At 57.2% G+C, this 15,247-nt stretch overlaps 1 protein-coding gene across 1 annotated transcript; it reads left to right on the top strand.

Moving 5' to 3' along the window:
• Positions 1-2,622: 2,622 nt before the first annotated feature.
• Positions 2,623-13,588, top strand: BESB_062540 (HECT-domain (ubiquitin-transferase) domain-containing protein; the record flags this gene model as incomplete). The annotated part of the gene is made up of 13 exons (XM_029364668.1): positions 2,623-3,532; positions 4,087-6,526; positions 6,900-7,519; positions 8,119-8,234; positions 8,650-8,790; positions 9,158-9,244; positions 9,817-10,008; positions 10,583-10,629; positions 10,902-10,971; positions 11,339-11,509; positions 12,111-12,241; positions 12,753-12,856; positions 13,389-13,588. The coding sequence occupies 13 exons, from the start codon at positions 2,623-2,625 to the stop codon at positions 13,586-13,588; spliced, it is 5,229 nt and encodes a 1,742-aa protein (XP_029219376.1).
• Positions 13,589-15,247: the final 1,659 nt, after the last annotated feature.

The raw sequence follows: 15,247 nt of genomic DNA, 5'->3' as shown, positions 1-15,247 counted from the left end.
TCAGCGCGATTGCCTCCAGTGCTGAAAACAGCAGCGCGCCCGAGAGAGCACCTGAGCACTGGCATGTGAGCTTCAGTCTTTTCAGGTTGGTGTACGTATTTTCACGTTATACAGGTTCGCTTTTTGAAACTCTCATGATAGGAGCTGGCCGCTTCGCTTGACATCTGCCTGTCAGACGACGTGGACAGATCCGGCCGCGGGAGGCACTCGGTCGCCGCTCTTCAGGGGGGCATCGCCACGCAGACTTCCGGCGGCGGGCGCGGGCCTCTGGCAGCGTGAAATCAGATTTGCCGGCGTGGCCCCAGTTTTTTGAGGACGCGCTCTCGCGGAAAAAGCGAATCAGGCCTCGCGTGTCTCAAAGATCATCTAAGAACGCTGAACACAGCGTGAAAACCTCATCGTCCTGCGTGAATGTAGCCGCTCGAGCACGCATCTCGAGTGTATGTACACTGCGGCCAGGTCAGCGTCGCGCAGTTAACTCGCACGCTGACTTTCTGTCATGCAAACTTCTGGATAGCCGCGCACGAGAATCGCTTTGGTCTCTCAAGTCTCCCTCTCTTTCTAGTCTGTTTTCCACTTTCCTTTCCCCCAGTCCGAGGCGGTGCGACCCGGTAAACCGCTCGGCGACCCGTTCGCGCACACAGGCGGGCGCCAGCGCCGTTGGTTGGCGCTCTCTCTTGTTCATGCGCATGTTTTCGTGAGCGCCCCGCGAGCATAGGGTTCCGTTGCCCTACTCGAGCGTAGGCTCTTCCTTCGCCTAACATCGTAATTTCTTAATCGCTCGCGATGAGCATTGAGAGTTTCGCATGCGAAGCAGACCAAAAGTGTTTCGGTTCGTCAACCTCTGCAACCCCCTGCCGGCTCGCCTGTCGAGGCGGGTGCTGCGATCAGAAACGACGCCACAGGAGAGAAGTGGAAGCTGTCGCCGTGGCAAATCGGTGGAGCGCGCTGCCGTCTATCATCTTTTTTCTCTGTCAGTGCCTGTCCCGGTTCATTTCGAATTCCGGCCGTCCCGCTTTCCCCTCAGCGTCTCGCTCGCTGGCGGCAGCTACGTGACTGGCAGGGTAGGTAGGCGCCCGCGAGCCAGACTCAAGCACGGCTCTCGCCTGTGCACGAAACAAACGAGATTAACTCTAGAAGTCGCACTCATGTCTCTAACGGCGCAGAACAGGAAGATCAAGGAGTGGTGTGCGTCCATTTCCCGCCTGACTCACGTGGAGGAGGGCTTTCGCGCAGACGGCCTGCTGGCCCCACGGCGACCCCCAGCTCAGTGGTCGCCTTCTTTGCATTTTGTGCGAAAGGACCGTCTCCGTCGCTCACTAATTGCTTCAGTCCACCTCAAAGCATGCGCTACAGCCGAGAAAACGACATGATAAAACTGTGGCTATCCTCTGCAAGAATTCCGTCGCGTTCGCGCGCCGTAGGACGCCAATAGGCCCGCGAGAATACGCAGCTGCTGCTAACGGGCTGTGGCTCGCATGTGCATAGAACTGCCGCGTACGTCCTGCACGCCTCCATCGAGAGAGAGGAGGGGCGGAGTGCTTGTTAACTAAAGAGGGCTTTTGCCGTCGCTCCTCTCCTAGAGCCAACTTGGGATACCCGTTCGCGTCTTCTGCCCGTGCTGGCACCGGTCGCGATACTCTCTTCCTTCCTTTGTGCATATGGCTGCAGTTTACGGTTGGCTCTCTCTCTTTTTTCTGTTGCAGTGCTCTACAGGTCGACATCTACTTCAGTGTGCGTTTTTTTTTGCACCCCCTCTTTTTCGAGCCTTCCCTCCTTTAAACTTTGAATCTTCCGTGTACCAGCTGTCGCACGCCCTTCTCCGCGTCGCGCGAGTTTTCTTCGCCGAAGGAATTTAGGAGGAACGCGTTCGGCGTTGCCCTACGCAGGTAGCTGCAGATCTCGCAGCGAGGTCACAGTAATCTGTCGCCTCTCTACACTTATGCACTTCCCCCCCGCCCTTCCCCACCTTCGAGCCTTCCAAAGCAGGCCTCGTCTTCCTCTGCGCGCTAGCTGCTGGCTCACTTGCAAGCACCCCGTCGAGTCTGCTCTGAGCTCCTTTCCACTTGTGGTGTGCCGCTCGCGGCCATTGCTCGTTTCTTCCGCTTTGCGCCCCGTCGGAGCGGCGCGTGTAAGTACGCCTTCCGTCAGCGCGCAGCCGCTTGCGTCTCTTAGGCGCCTGCTTCCTGCCACCGTCAGTCAGCTACGTTATCGTTTTCATCTTGTCATCCGTTTCTTTGATACGGACTCAGGCCGCGTGTCTTCTCTTTTGTCTCCTCGCCTTTGTTCCCCTTGTTGTCTCGACGTTTTTCAGCGTCGTTGACGGCGCGTTTTTTCCCTTCTTCACTTTCTAGTAGGCCTGTCTTCTTCGTCGGAAGTGCACGGCCTCGGGGTCGACCTCTGCTGCGTTTCCTTCGTTTGGGCCTGTTTCTCAGGTTTTTTCGAGCCCTCTCATGCGCACGCGCGTTTAGTCAGCGTTGAGTCCCTGCAGCTCGTCCTTCGGTTGTCGCAGCGTCCTGCATGTGCGCCGCGCGCGTGGCGGGCAGTTTGGTTGTCTGTGTGTGAGGCAGAGACTTGCGAGCTTGCGTCGAGCCCCTGGGCCGCGTCTGGTTGTCCGCGACGATGCCGAGTTTTTTCCCGTGCTTCTCCCGCAGAGCGTTCACTCGAAGTCCCTCGAGGAAACGAACCAAGTCGTCTTCTTCCTCTTCTTCCGCGGCGGCAGCCCGCGCAGATGCGCAGCGCGCTTCCTCCTCTCCTCACCAGACCGCGAGCGCTGCGCGCACGCAGTCCGTCTCCTCTTCGTCTGCCTCGTCCTCCACGCACCACCCGCGCAAGAAGGCCCGCGACGCCTCTTCACCGCCCTCTAGCTCCCCGCCTGCTGACCCGTCGCGCTTGGCCTCGCCGGGGGGGGGCGGCGGCTCCAGTGAGAAGCGCCTCGACGCCATGGCGGAGCCTTCGGCGCGCGCCGAGGCAGACGCATGCTCCGTCTCCCCGCGAGGAGGCGGCGCCGGAGGCTGCGGTGAGCTCCAGGGGCCGTCGCTCTCGGCATCCTTCGCGCGGCTCGCCTCGCAGGGCGGCACCGCCCTGAGCTCACTGCCGTCGCTTCAGCGCCAGCAGACTGAACAGCTAGTCAAGTCCCTAGACTTCTACGTCTACGTGTGGGGCCTGAACGACAAGGGACAGCTGCTCAACGGCGCGTTCGGCTCCTCCGCCGCGGGCCCGGCGCAGGCTGGTCGCAGCCAGCCGCTCGCGCCGCTGACGAGCGGCCCGTCGCGCGTGAACAAGCTGCAGCACAGGACAATTGCGGGCATGAGCTGCAGCGCCGCGCACACCTTCATCTGGGACTTCCACGACCTGCTGTGGGCTGGCGGCAGCACAGACATTGGCTTGCGCACGCTTGGCATCGACCTCGACGACGATGACGCCCTCGACACCGGCGTCGTGCCCCGCGCCTCCCTCTGCGAAACGCTCGGCGACGTCGTCACGGTCGCCTCCTCCAACACCCACGCAGTCGCTGTACTCGAAAACGGAGGTGCCCTACCCTAAACTTGCGGCCGAGCCATGTGCACGTACACGTATCTGTCTGGCTATCTGTCTCCCTCTATATACTTATTTACTTCGGTATCTGTGTGAAGACGTGGAAATCTGCTTAGGTACAGTGTTTGCTCGCGCGCTTGCTGGATGGCGACACTCCGTGTGCGTGCGGTCCGTCAGGGCGGAGGCCGTGAGCGTGCATGAGTGTTGGTTGAGTCTCTATCTGTACGGTTCGGTTTTTTTAGAAGACAAAATCAGTATAAAAAGCCTCACCTTATGTACTTGGAAAAACGTTATTAGACTGTGTTGCTCGATACATATCGCGCCCACTTGCTACGACGCCTGTACGTACGTGGGTCGAGTGATTTTCGACGTTTGGTTGCCTCTCGTGGGCTCCCCGCCGAGCTGCACGCGAGGCAGACACAGATGTGCGCTTTAGGATCTACGGTTTATTCCTATATCTCGAAACACGCATCGTTCTTTTTGCTGCGCCGGATTTGTAGTAGGGCCCTCGAGCTTTGTTTGGAGTTGGGTTTCTGTTCTTCTTTTCAGCTGCGATTTCCTTCGGGTCGAACGAATTTGGGCAGCTCGCCCACGGTCCGGGCGAAGTCCAGCTCGCAGTCTCGCGGCCGCGGCTGATGCTGGTTCAGCCTGAAGCCGCGTGCGCGCGACACGGTCAGGTTTCCTTCTCGAACGCGAGCTGCGGAGAGAACTTCTCAGTGCTCCTCAGCGCGACCGGCGTCGTCTTCACATGCGGCGACAACTCGCAGGGCTGCCTCGGCCTCGGCGCCCCGCCCGCCTCTCCCTCGCCTTCCGCCGCCCCTCCTCCTGCGTCTTCTGCGGCCGCGTCCTCCTCCTCTGCTGCGTCGTCCAGCGCACCGTCCTCTCCTTCCTCATCTGCCGCTTTTCCTGCCTCTGCTTCCTCTGCCTCTTCCGCCTCTGCGTCTTGCTCTTCTTCTTCCTCAGGTTCGGCTGGCGTGGCCTCCGCAGCGTCTCTGGTGTTGGTGCCGTCGCTCTACGCGGTGCCGGTGCGGCAAGTGGCTGCGGGCGCGCAGCACGTGGTGGCGCTGACGATCAGCGGCGAGGTCTTCACGTGGGGACGGAACAAAGACGGTCGCCTGGGGCTTGGCGCGGCCTTCGCTGCGGCGCGTGTGGTTCCGACGCCGACCAAGGTGAAGCAGTTCGAGGCGCTCGGCGTGCGCGTCAAGTTCGTCGCCGCGGGCTTCAGCCACACGGGCGTCATCCTCGCGGGCGGCGGCCGCGCGATGCTCTGCGGCAGCAACTTCTACGGCGAACTGGGCCGCGACCCGTACTTCGAGGACGCGCCTCCCGCGCCAGCCGCGCTCGCGGGCTCTGGGCAGTGCGGCGACGCGAAGGCTGGTGCCGCGAGCGCGCCGCGCAAGCCGCGGGCGCCGGAGGACGTCTTGCTCTCGAGCTCGACCTTCCTGCCGCTCCGCGCCCTGGCCAAGCACCGCCTCAAGTTCCTCTCGCTCGGTCAGCACTTCTCCGCAGCCGTCACCTCCACGGGCAAGCTCTTCTGCTGGGGCAAAAACGACCTGCAGCAGCTCGGCGTCCCGCAGGCGAGCTCGTTCGTCCACCTTTCGCCGGCGTGCACTGCGCCGGCCTGCGACCTCGGAGACGCCGGAGACGCGGCGGGCCGGTCCACCGTCGAGGAGCATCCGAAGCGGGAGGCGGACGACGCTGCGGCGGTCGCGGCCGCGCCGTCGCCGGCGGCGTCAACTCGCCCCGTGCGGCCGACTCTGCATCCGTCGGCGCCGTATTCGGCGGCCCCCATTCCGTTTCAGAGCGCCGACGACTTGTTCTTCTACTTCGTGGCGTGCGGGGACTGGCACTGCGGCGCGGCGGCAGTGCCGGCGAGCGTGGCTGCGGCGGCGAAGCGGGGCGGCAAGAAAGCGGAGGCGGGTTCGAGTGCGTTGTGCGCGCGGTCGCCGAGCGGGATGTCGCCCGATGTGCAGGGCTTCTTCAAGTCGATCTTTCGGCGGTCGCAGTCGCTGATTGGCTGCGAGTTTCCGCCCTGCTCGCGGTCGTCGTCGCTGTGGAACGCGGGGCTCTCGCACGCGCCGAGCTGCTCCCCGTTCACCCTGACGAGTCGGTCGTCGCTTGTCTTTCCCGCAGGTCAGAAGACGCCGCAGGGCAGCGATGCCGACGAGACAGGCGGCAGCCCAGGCGCAGCCGCACAGCAGCTCGAGAGTACGCTCTTCAAGTCGCTCAGCAGTTCGGCCTCTGCGTCGTCCTTCGGCGACTCCGCGCCGGCTGCCTCGTCCTCGTATCTCGCAGGCGTCTCCGTGGAGGAGATGCTGATGCACATCGAGGGCGCAGCGAGCACTGGCGACAACTCGCTTCTGAAGTCGAAACTTGCCCTCGTCTTCTCCGACGTCTACCGCCTCAACTGCTCCTTCGTTTACCCTGGCAGAGGCTGCCGACCCGACTTCGCGGGGCTCGACGAGGTGTACGCACACCTGCCGCAGAGTCTGCTGCCCACGGTCGCGTCCAGCGCTATGCTGTGCCTGTCCAGCAGCGTGAAATACGCAAAGTACCTCACCTCTACGGATGCCGTTCGCTTCGCACTCTTCATTCTCGCGTGCTTCCCGCTCTACGGCCAGGACATCGACCGAATGGAAGTCGATGAAACTGACTTCGCGGCTGCCACCCGTGCCGCAGACGACGGCGACGATGCCGCGGGAGGTCTCGCGCCGCCGCCCGCGCCTGCGGATGCACCCGCCGCGCCAACCAATCAAGGCGATTCGCCGCGCGCTGATCGGGCCCCCGCTGCAGAGGCCGCGGAGCCGGCGACAGAGGCGGAGACCGCTGGAGACAAGGAGGAGCCGACGGTGCCTGCGGCGGCCGGCTCCGACACGTCCCGGGGCGAGGCTGTCTTCACGGCCCTCGTCCATCTCTTGTTTCATCTGTCGCCTGAAGGCAAAATGGCCTTTGTGTGTCTCGCGGCGGAAGTCCCTGATCTGCTGTTCGAGTAAGCAAACGAACTTCATCCCTCTGTCGGGCCTCACCCCGGCGACCCGCAGACTGTGTCCAGTGAGTGACGCGGAGGCCGCCTCCGAGCGAGGCGCCTGTCGCTTCGAACTACCGTCACTCCAGCGCCGAACGACCTGAGCCCTGCAAGGCGTTCTTGTCTCTGTGGAGGCGAGCTGGATGTTTCGCATGCGCGTATGTATGGACTCGAGTTGCCTTCTTCGCACATACCTGTGTCTGTGGAGTCAATGTTCCTTTACGCATGAATCTCTTTCTGGAGGCGATTCCCCTCTACACATGCGTCTCTCTCTGGAGTCCATCTCCCCTTTACGCGTGCATCTGACTGTGGAGTTGACTGTGTCCTTTTCGCTCAGAATGCGTCTCGTGCGCATGACTAAGTGGTTCATCATCAAGACGCTGCGGCAGGCGGGCGCGTCATACCGCAACATCGACCGGCTGTGGCAGGCCGTTGCGCTGCTTGAGCTGCTGTACCTGGCGAACATGAGGCCCGCGTCGCATCGGGCGTACGCGCTGCCTCCAGCCTTGGGCGAGGAGGCGCGAGGCGACGGCAGTCTGAAGATCCCCGTGGAGAAGTTCCACGTGGCGGCGATCGCGCAGCTGGTTGACCCCATCCGCGAGGTCGCCTTCTACTCCGACCTGATTCAGCACACGCCGTTCAGCTTCGGCGACGGTCGAGACGCTTCGCGCGCCGGCGGGCTCCAGGCGGCCGCGACGCCAGCGCCCTCGCCCGCCAGCGCCTGCAGCGCCACGCCGCGGGAGAGTAGCCGCGTGGAGCAGGTCGAGGGCGCGGAGGAAGAGCCAGAAGCGCGCGAGGCAGGCGGCGGCCCGACCGCCGCAGAGGAGGCGGCAGGCGCGCGGCAGGGCGGAGACGCCGCGCCTGCGCCGAGCTCCCGCTGGTCGGAGGAGACAGGCGAGACGAGGGAAAAGCAGAACGCGACGATTGCAAGCGAACCCCAGAAGGCTCCCATGAGAGGTGAGGGGCGGAATAGCGGCTCACACCATCGCGCTGCTGCAACGCATGCCTCTGCGGAGGGACTTGTCATTAAAAATACTTTTAAAGAGTCCTACCAGGATGCAGGATCATCTCGTGCCTGTCTCGCGTGGGGCTTGATGTAGGCTGGTTCAAACGCGACCAGAGATTCTTGAGTCTGGAGAAAACACATGAGTGTGCGATTGTTTCGTATGCACGAGTGCCTATGGATATTTGACATACACACGCGTGAGCACACAACGTACATATATATATATATATATATATATATATACGTGTAAAGGGGGGGACAAAGCGATCTCCGGGGGTTTCATGGATTCAGATATTGATCGACATTCATGAAGCGGGGCGTGTGAGTGTTTTGAAGTGAATTGAGCGTCCGCCATGCGTCGCAGCTGTCGGGCTGAACTGAAACCTCAGTTTCAAAGCCGTTTTTCAGTTAGCGCGAAAGAGCTGGTGGGACCTCGTTCGGAATGGAGGCACTCGACGCGTGTCGTGCGCGACTTTGACCATCTCTGCGTGAGCTGCGCCGCCGTCCGACTTGCGTAGTTCTCATCCGGGTGGCTGTCGCCTCTCTTCAGCTCGCTGGTCGGCGTTCGACGTCTATCAGGACATCGTGAACAGCTCGGAGCTGCAGCGGCGGTGGTGCTTCTTCATGGCGCACATGCACCTGTGCCCTCTGAAGTTCAAACGCAACGTAAGCGACTGCACCTTCGCGACAAGCTCCTCAGTGCGGGTGTCTCTGTCTGCCTGCATGTCCATCTGCGTATGCGCCCCCGTGGCGGTCTATTCGTGTGCGCCCGAATGAGGACCCGGGGATGGAGACGCTCCGCGTGCAGCTACACGGTCGCTCGCTCAGATATACATACATGCGTATACAAACATATGGATATATGTATATATATATGTATATATATATGTATATATATATATATATATATGAATCTTCATGGGTGGATGGCCAGAAGATAGATCGGTGAACAGGCAAATGGGAAGGTCCAGGCGACTCACGATTAGATAGGGAGGAGCTATGCATCTGTGGCGGGGCCTGAGTGCGGCGCACATGTGACTCTTCACACCGGAGTTCTGCAGATGTTTCGCTGGGGGCGCAGGTCATCGTGGTGGCGAACATCTTTCGGCAGCACCAAACCGGCCTGCAGTCTCTTCTCGAGGCGCAGCTGCCCTTCCTCCTCCTCCGCGTACACCGCGGCGCGCTGGTTGACGACGCCGTCGCAGCTCTACAAAAGGCAGAAGTAGGAAAACCAAAAAGTGGCATTCCAGTACTTATAAAAATGTATATATGTTTATATATATGCATCGGCACACAGAGGCAGAGGGCAGGCTGTACGTAGGCTGGCTTCTATATCGGCCATGGAGCTGCAGACCCGGCTGCGAGGTGCGGGGCTTTGTGGCAGCAGCGACGTCGCGCGCCACGAGGCTTTATCTTCCGCGTCTTCGTAGTGTTTTGATGTCTACCAAATACAAAAACACTGAATACTTGAGACATTGCGCGTTGTATCTGTGCTAGTCACTGTGTTGCGGGCGTGCTGGCAGAGTCTGTTTCCCCTTCTGTGGTTTTCGGTGCACTTTTCCTCGATTTGGACGTTCGCATGATTTCAGCCTCGGCATCTGCTGCGGCCGCTGAAAATCGTCTTCGAGGGCGAGGAGGGCGTCGATGAAGGCGGGCTCAAACGCGAGTTCTTTTCGGTATGTCTCCGCGCAAACAAGAAAATTTCGAAGAAGGCAATCCTCAGCGGCACCGCGGAAGCCGCTCCCACCTGATTTGCCGCGTCCATCGCACGTCCAACCTGGCGCGGGGCATTCAGCTGTATATATGTATATATCTACACTTGTATATCTCTCTATACATATTTATGTGCACTCAGATATATAGTCAACGTCACATCTTCGTTTGATGCGCATATGAAGAAGAAAGCACGTATGTCTCTGTACTCATGCACCGTTGCAGCTAGCACGTGGTTTTTTCGGCATATATCGAGCCCCCGTGGTACATAAAATTATATGAATACATATAACGGATGCATCTGTGGCGGTGAACGTGTACCTGTCAGTTGGTTTCCGTATCTGGCTCTTCGAATTGTCTGTTTTATCGGGGGCTGAGGAGGCGCCGCGTGCCTCTGGCGGTCTCGAGCGAAGGTAACCTCATGCGTAGTTCTGTTCATGTAAATCAAAAGAGCTTCTCCAGGTGTATTTCAGGAACGCGAGGGTGTTTTGTTAGTGAGTTTCGCTCTGTGCGACGTACGATTTCCTGTTTTCAGCTGCTCACGCCGGAGCTTTTATCGTCAGAGCGCCGTCTCTTCACTTACAATCCGTCGGCGAGGACTTACTGGTTCGCGAACCTCGCGCCGGAAGAACTCGCCGAGAAGAAGAAATACTACTGGCTCATCGGGGCGCTTGCGTCCATGGCGATCTACAACGACATCGTCATGCCCCTGGCATTTCCTCTGGTGGTGAGGCCTGCGTGTGCGCAAAACAGAGATTCGCCTCGAAAGCCCATTCCTGCTCAGCAACACGTCGTTCTCATCATCTTCACTGCGAGAGAAAACGACTAGTAATCAGGTGCTCGCCTGATCCGTAGCATCGTCTTGGAGTGATTATCTCTGAGACAGGATTATTTACCACCTTTTTCTGGAGGCATGGCGGAGAAGCTCAAGCGAACGGAGAAGCCTACGCCCCATCGTCGCTGTGAAGTTGATCTCCCAGCGCGCGCTCCGTAGGACTCCGCTTCGCTCTCTTCGAACTTTTCCTTGTCTCTATCCCTCTCGCTATCCCGCTCACGCGGCTGCGAAGTTGCAGAGCGCGTCAGGTTCTTAAGAGCTCCGAAATTATTTCGTGGATTCCCGCCCGACGCCGATGCGTTTTCTCAATACGGAGCGGCAAAGGCCTGCAGTTGAATGCCACCGCGCGCTCACACGCAGAGCTTGCAATCAGGTTATGCAACTGGCTCAATCTATTTTTTGTTTTTTTCGCTACCCTTCTCCTGTGAAATGTGACAAGCGCATGTGTGCTGTGGTGTGTGTGCAGCTTTACAACCGGCTCCAAGGCGGCTCAGTGGCACTCGAGGACCTAGCGTAAGTGTCTCTCTCGTCGATTGTTGTCTATTTATTTATCTTTCCACCCGTTTTTCAGCTGTGTGTCGAGTGCTTTCTAGGAGCGCGACGCACTCAGGTTGCCTCTCGACTCTGAGCGTTAGTGAACCAGAGCAACAGGCAGTCTACAGCACGCCAGACAACCAACAGCGCATCCGTGACTGGATCTGCCCCGTGTGGGAGCTGTGGATAGAGTCGTGTGACGCGCTGACGTGTGCATCTTTGTGTGTCTGCGTTTTCTTTTTTGCTGTCAGGGACGTGTACCCCGAGGAGATGAACAGCTTTGAGAAGATGCTGACAATGGACAAACCCGACGAATTCGAGGTACGGCACGGAGGGAACCTGGACGAGCGTCAGGCGTGGATGCGTAGAGACTTGGGAGCCTGCCATAGGCAGCATATATCCGTATAGCCTGCCTGCGAAAGAAACCATGTGCAGGCCCCCTGCGCAGCGACTCCCGAGCCGCGCGTGGAGTCTCCATAAGCAGAGCCCGGAATGGTACGCAGTTCCCCCGACGCTTCCAAGCCACATTCGACGTGTATTCAGGATCCTGTATAGAGAAACAGACAGATAAATGAATTCAAATAGGTTGATAGATATATATAGGTACGGTTGGATAGAGATAGATAGATAGCTAGATGATAGATAGATAGAACGACCCCTCTCTGCTGCTGTTGGATTCGGCTTCCAGGCCGCGTTCAGCACGCAGACGTTTGCGGTGGATCTGGTGCGCGATGGGAAGTTGGTTGGCGAAGTGCCGCTCATGGAGGGCGGCGAAACCACGCCCGTCACGATGCAGAATCGCGCGCTCTTCGTCGCAAAGTACACAAACTACCTCCTCGTCGACGCCGTCAAGCAACAGGCACGTCTTCGCGCACAGCTCGCGTGCCTAAAACTACATATATATTAATGTATAGTTTCTTTGTTTGGAGCTACCGCGCGAGACGGGCACTTCGCAAAACCGTGTTACCGAAGTCTCCCTCTGCGTTCTCTCTTGCTTGTGTATGAGTCGACTTATACTCTTCAGTCGGCGCGTTTGTTTTTGAATACTCTCTGTACGTACGCCATGTAGTCTTTCTGGGTCGCTTGAATTTTCCACGTGATTTTTGGTTCAGCTTCTCTGCTTGCAGCGCCTCGCTCCGCTTCTTTCTGTGCGGGGCTCGAGACGCTTGCTTGCCCGCACGGGTCTCCTGTGCCGCGATCGGCGACGCGCGCGCTCGTGTGAGCGTGGCGATGTAAACTAGTCTTAAACGCACCGCTCGTCACGTAACAAATCTAAAATCGTACTGTAGATTCTATATATGTACCGTAATATAGCCATGGTGACATCCAATGTTCACGCTCATGGATTCAGTGTCCAGGACTACCTGGCGCTTCATAACGCTTCCGTCTTCCAGCTTCCAAGCAAACATGATAACCGTGACATTTCGTGGGCTGTCCAATTCCTTTTTTTCTTTCTTCAGTACGACGCATTTGAGCAAGGATTTCTGCTCTGCGCCACGCCGCTTATTTCCCAACTCAGCGGTCGCGAGCTACAGCTGCTCATCTGCGGCACGCCCGAGCTCAACTTCACGCAGCTCCGCGAGTCCGCCAAGTGAGCGCCTTCCAAGATTTTCTCAGGCACTTCTTTTGACATAATTTACATATCGTGATATGCAGTTAGCCAGTCACCCCCTTTTGCGGTGAGCACGTCAACGGCCTCACAAATGACATATATATTCATATATATATATATATATGTATATGCGAATATTTGAGATTCATTCCCGACAAGCAACGGGAGAAGGATGTCGATAAATCACGTGCGCACAGTGCTATCTATGTAAATGTCTCTCTATGTCTGTATTTCTATCTATGTACACATATTCCATGTTTTTATGTGTGCATATGTCTAAGCGTGCTCATTGGCGTCTCTGAGGACGTGTGTGTTCCCGGTTCAAAGGCGTCGCGGTTCAGAACTTCGGGACGTATGTGTCTGTCTCTGTGCAGATCCATCTGCGGATTCTCTACACGTGTATTGGTGTACCTGCGAGTTGTTTGTTTGTTGAAGCCAGAGGCCTCTCAGCGCGTGTTGAAGATGTGAAGTGTTGCTGTTTCTTGTTTAGACTCGAAGGCTACGAGGCAGGTGACCCGTACCTGGATTCGTTCTGGGAGATTCTTTTATCCTTCGACCTCTTTCAGAAACAGAAATTCCTCAAATTTGTCACAGGTGAGCGCCCGTTGCCGGCCCCGTGGAGGCGGCAAAAATCCACAGTTCACATCGGTTCCCGCGCTGCAAGGCACGCGATGTGCTTGTCGAGTCCTCAGAGAGCTGAGCTCTACGCAGAGTGTGCAGAGGGCCGCACAGCCTTGCTCTCGGCGTGTCTTCGCCGGTGAGCACCGAGCAGGAAAGGAATGCATCTTATCAAGGCTCGCGATACGTCTCTTTGCATGTTGGCGTGTGAATCCGATTGAAGAGCTTAGCGCGCGATACCTACTCCTAGCGCGTATTCGCCGAAACCAAGAGTTGCTCCCGCAATGTCTACGGCGGCGACAGTGCAGGTCCACGCTCGTCTGCGATGGACCTCCTTTGTTTGGCCAGACGCATACAAATACATATATATATACATAAATATGCATGTATAGATTTATATGTATGCACATATGTGTTCATTTATAAGTCAGTCTGTGTATGTGTTTATCTGCGAGAGACAGCTGTAGACGCTTGCGGGGACGCTGTGCCCCTTGTGGGATGTGCGCAGGCAGCGATAGGTCTCCGGCGTTCGGGCTGAAGGAGATTCGCATGACGATTCAAAGGAACGGCGGCGAGCCGACTGAGCGTCTCCCGACGGCGTATACGTGCTTCCACGTGCTGCTGCTGCCGCGCTACGAGTCTAAGGACAAGCTGCAGCGGCTCCTGCTCCGCGCGATCGACGAGAGCGAAGGATTTGGCATGCAGTAGGGCGAAAGCCGACCAGAACTTGTAGAACGCCTTAGCCATCTTCACGCATGAGAAATTTGAGGCCACAATAGCCCGTCCCGAGGCGCCTGTCTGGCAACGCGAAACGGCGAAGCCGCGCGGCGGAGGGGAGGCGCAGACGAGGAGGAAAGGCGATGTGAATCCTTCGAATGAACATGTGTACGCAGGATCCTAAACGTGCATGGAGGCCTGCATTCGCGGATGCCACCAGCGTCCCTACTTGCACACCCTTATGTCTATTCACCTATATTCATATATATATATATATATATCTTTTGTTTATTTCTTGAATATTCTGGGATGGGGCCCGGTGAGAGCGTTTGGTGGGGAACGATGGAGTTCCGGCGCTTCGCGTCTCTTGCGGAAGCCGCTGGGAGCGCGTGCGCACGTGGCAGCCTTCGTTTTTCTCCAGCATGGCCTCACGATTGACCCTGCTGCATTTTTCTGTCAAAGCAGGTCTCTTGCGTGCTGCTGCTTCCCTACGCAATGCAGTGAGTTCGGAGATGGGGTAAGCGCACGTCGCTCCCGCAGGTAACTACATATCTCTCTGTTTGTGCAAAAGGCGGATCTGTGAGTCGACGTACACGGGTGGAGTGACGTCGCCTCTGAAGAGCGGACAAAGACGCTGGGTGCTTGGCGTGAGGCTCCGGCATCATGTGCTGGCTTGCCTGCCGACTTCTTGGCTGACACAGACTTTTTTTACGAAGCGAAACGCTCTGCAACGAGCTGCTAGAACGACGCATTCGCTCGCAGCGAGCCGTGTCAGGCGCTATGTGCGCGCGACGCATGCCTGTCAATGGAAACACATCGCAGGGTCTGCCTGCGCGCGCTGCCCTCCCATAAACACGGCTGCCAGATAGATAGATTGACTGATATAGATAGATAGATACATAGATACATATAGATAGGTTGATACATCTAGAGAGATAGATAGATATAGATATAGATAGATACAGATAGATTGAAAGATAGACACAGATAGATAGATATAGATAGATAGCTACAGATAGATAAATAAGCAGATATATATATATATATATATATATATATATATAGGGTTCAGTTTATATATATATATATATATATATGTATACATATACATACATATCTGTAGATGCATGGCTGAGCTGCGTAAAGCGACGCAGGATACATGCGGACATTTGAGCGTCGAGTTCATTACCTCTTCACAGAGCACACGCCGCCCGCCTTCCGATATCTTCGTAATTTCGTGCTCGAGGGCGCATGGCAGGGCACGGTTCGCATCGTGCATTGCCGAAGCACCCCGAAGGAACTGTATGGCCCAAAACAAAGCTTTAAAGCCACTACACTATTTTTCTATTGTACTGGAGATGACTCTGGATGCTCTGCTGAGAAATTGCCTCGGAAACAAGCCATCCCCCCCCCCGCCACCCTTCAACGTCCCTTATGTGCCGCCCGTGTCGCTGCGAAGGGAGTTAAAGGCATTCCTCACAGGGACTGTAGGTGCAGTCAGAATCAGCAACCAGGCAGGCATCTCCGCTCCCAGACAGCTCTTTCGCCAGAAAACCCTAATCCATATATATATGGTGTGCGGTGTTCATAGAGTGTGTTCAGCAATGTATATTTGTGAGCGTACATTTGAGAATTCAAAAATGCGCATAC

This window comes from Besnoitia besnoiti, chromosome V (assembly GCF_002563875.1).
Source record: "Besnoitia besnoiti strain Bb-Ger1 chromosome V, whole genome shotgun sequence".
Taxonomy (NCBI): domain Eukaryota; phylum Apicomplexa; class Conoidasida; order Eucoccidiorida; family Sarcocystidae; genus Besnoitia; species Besnoitia besnoiti.
The sequence above is the reverse complement of the archived record's forward strand: the minus strand, read 5'-3'. Positions and strand labels throughout refer to the sequence as shown.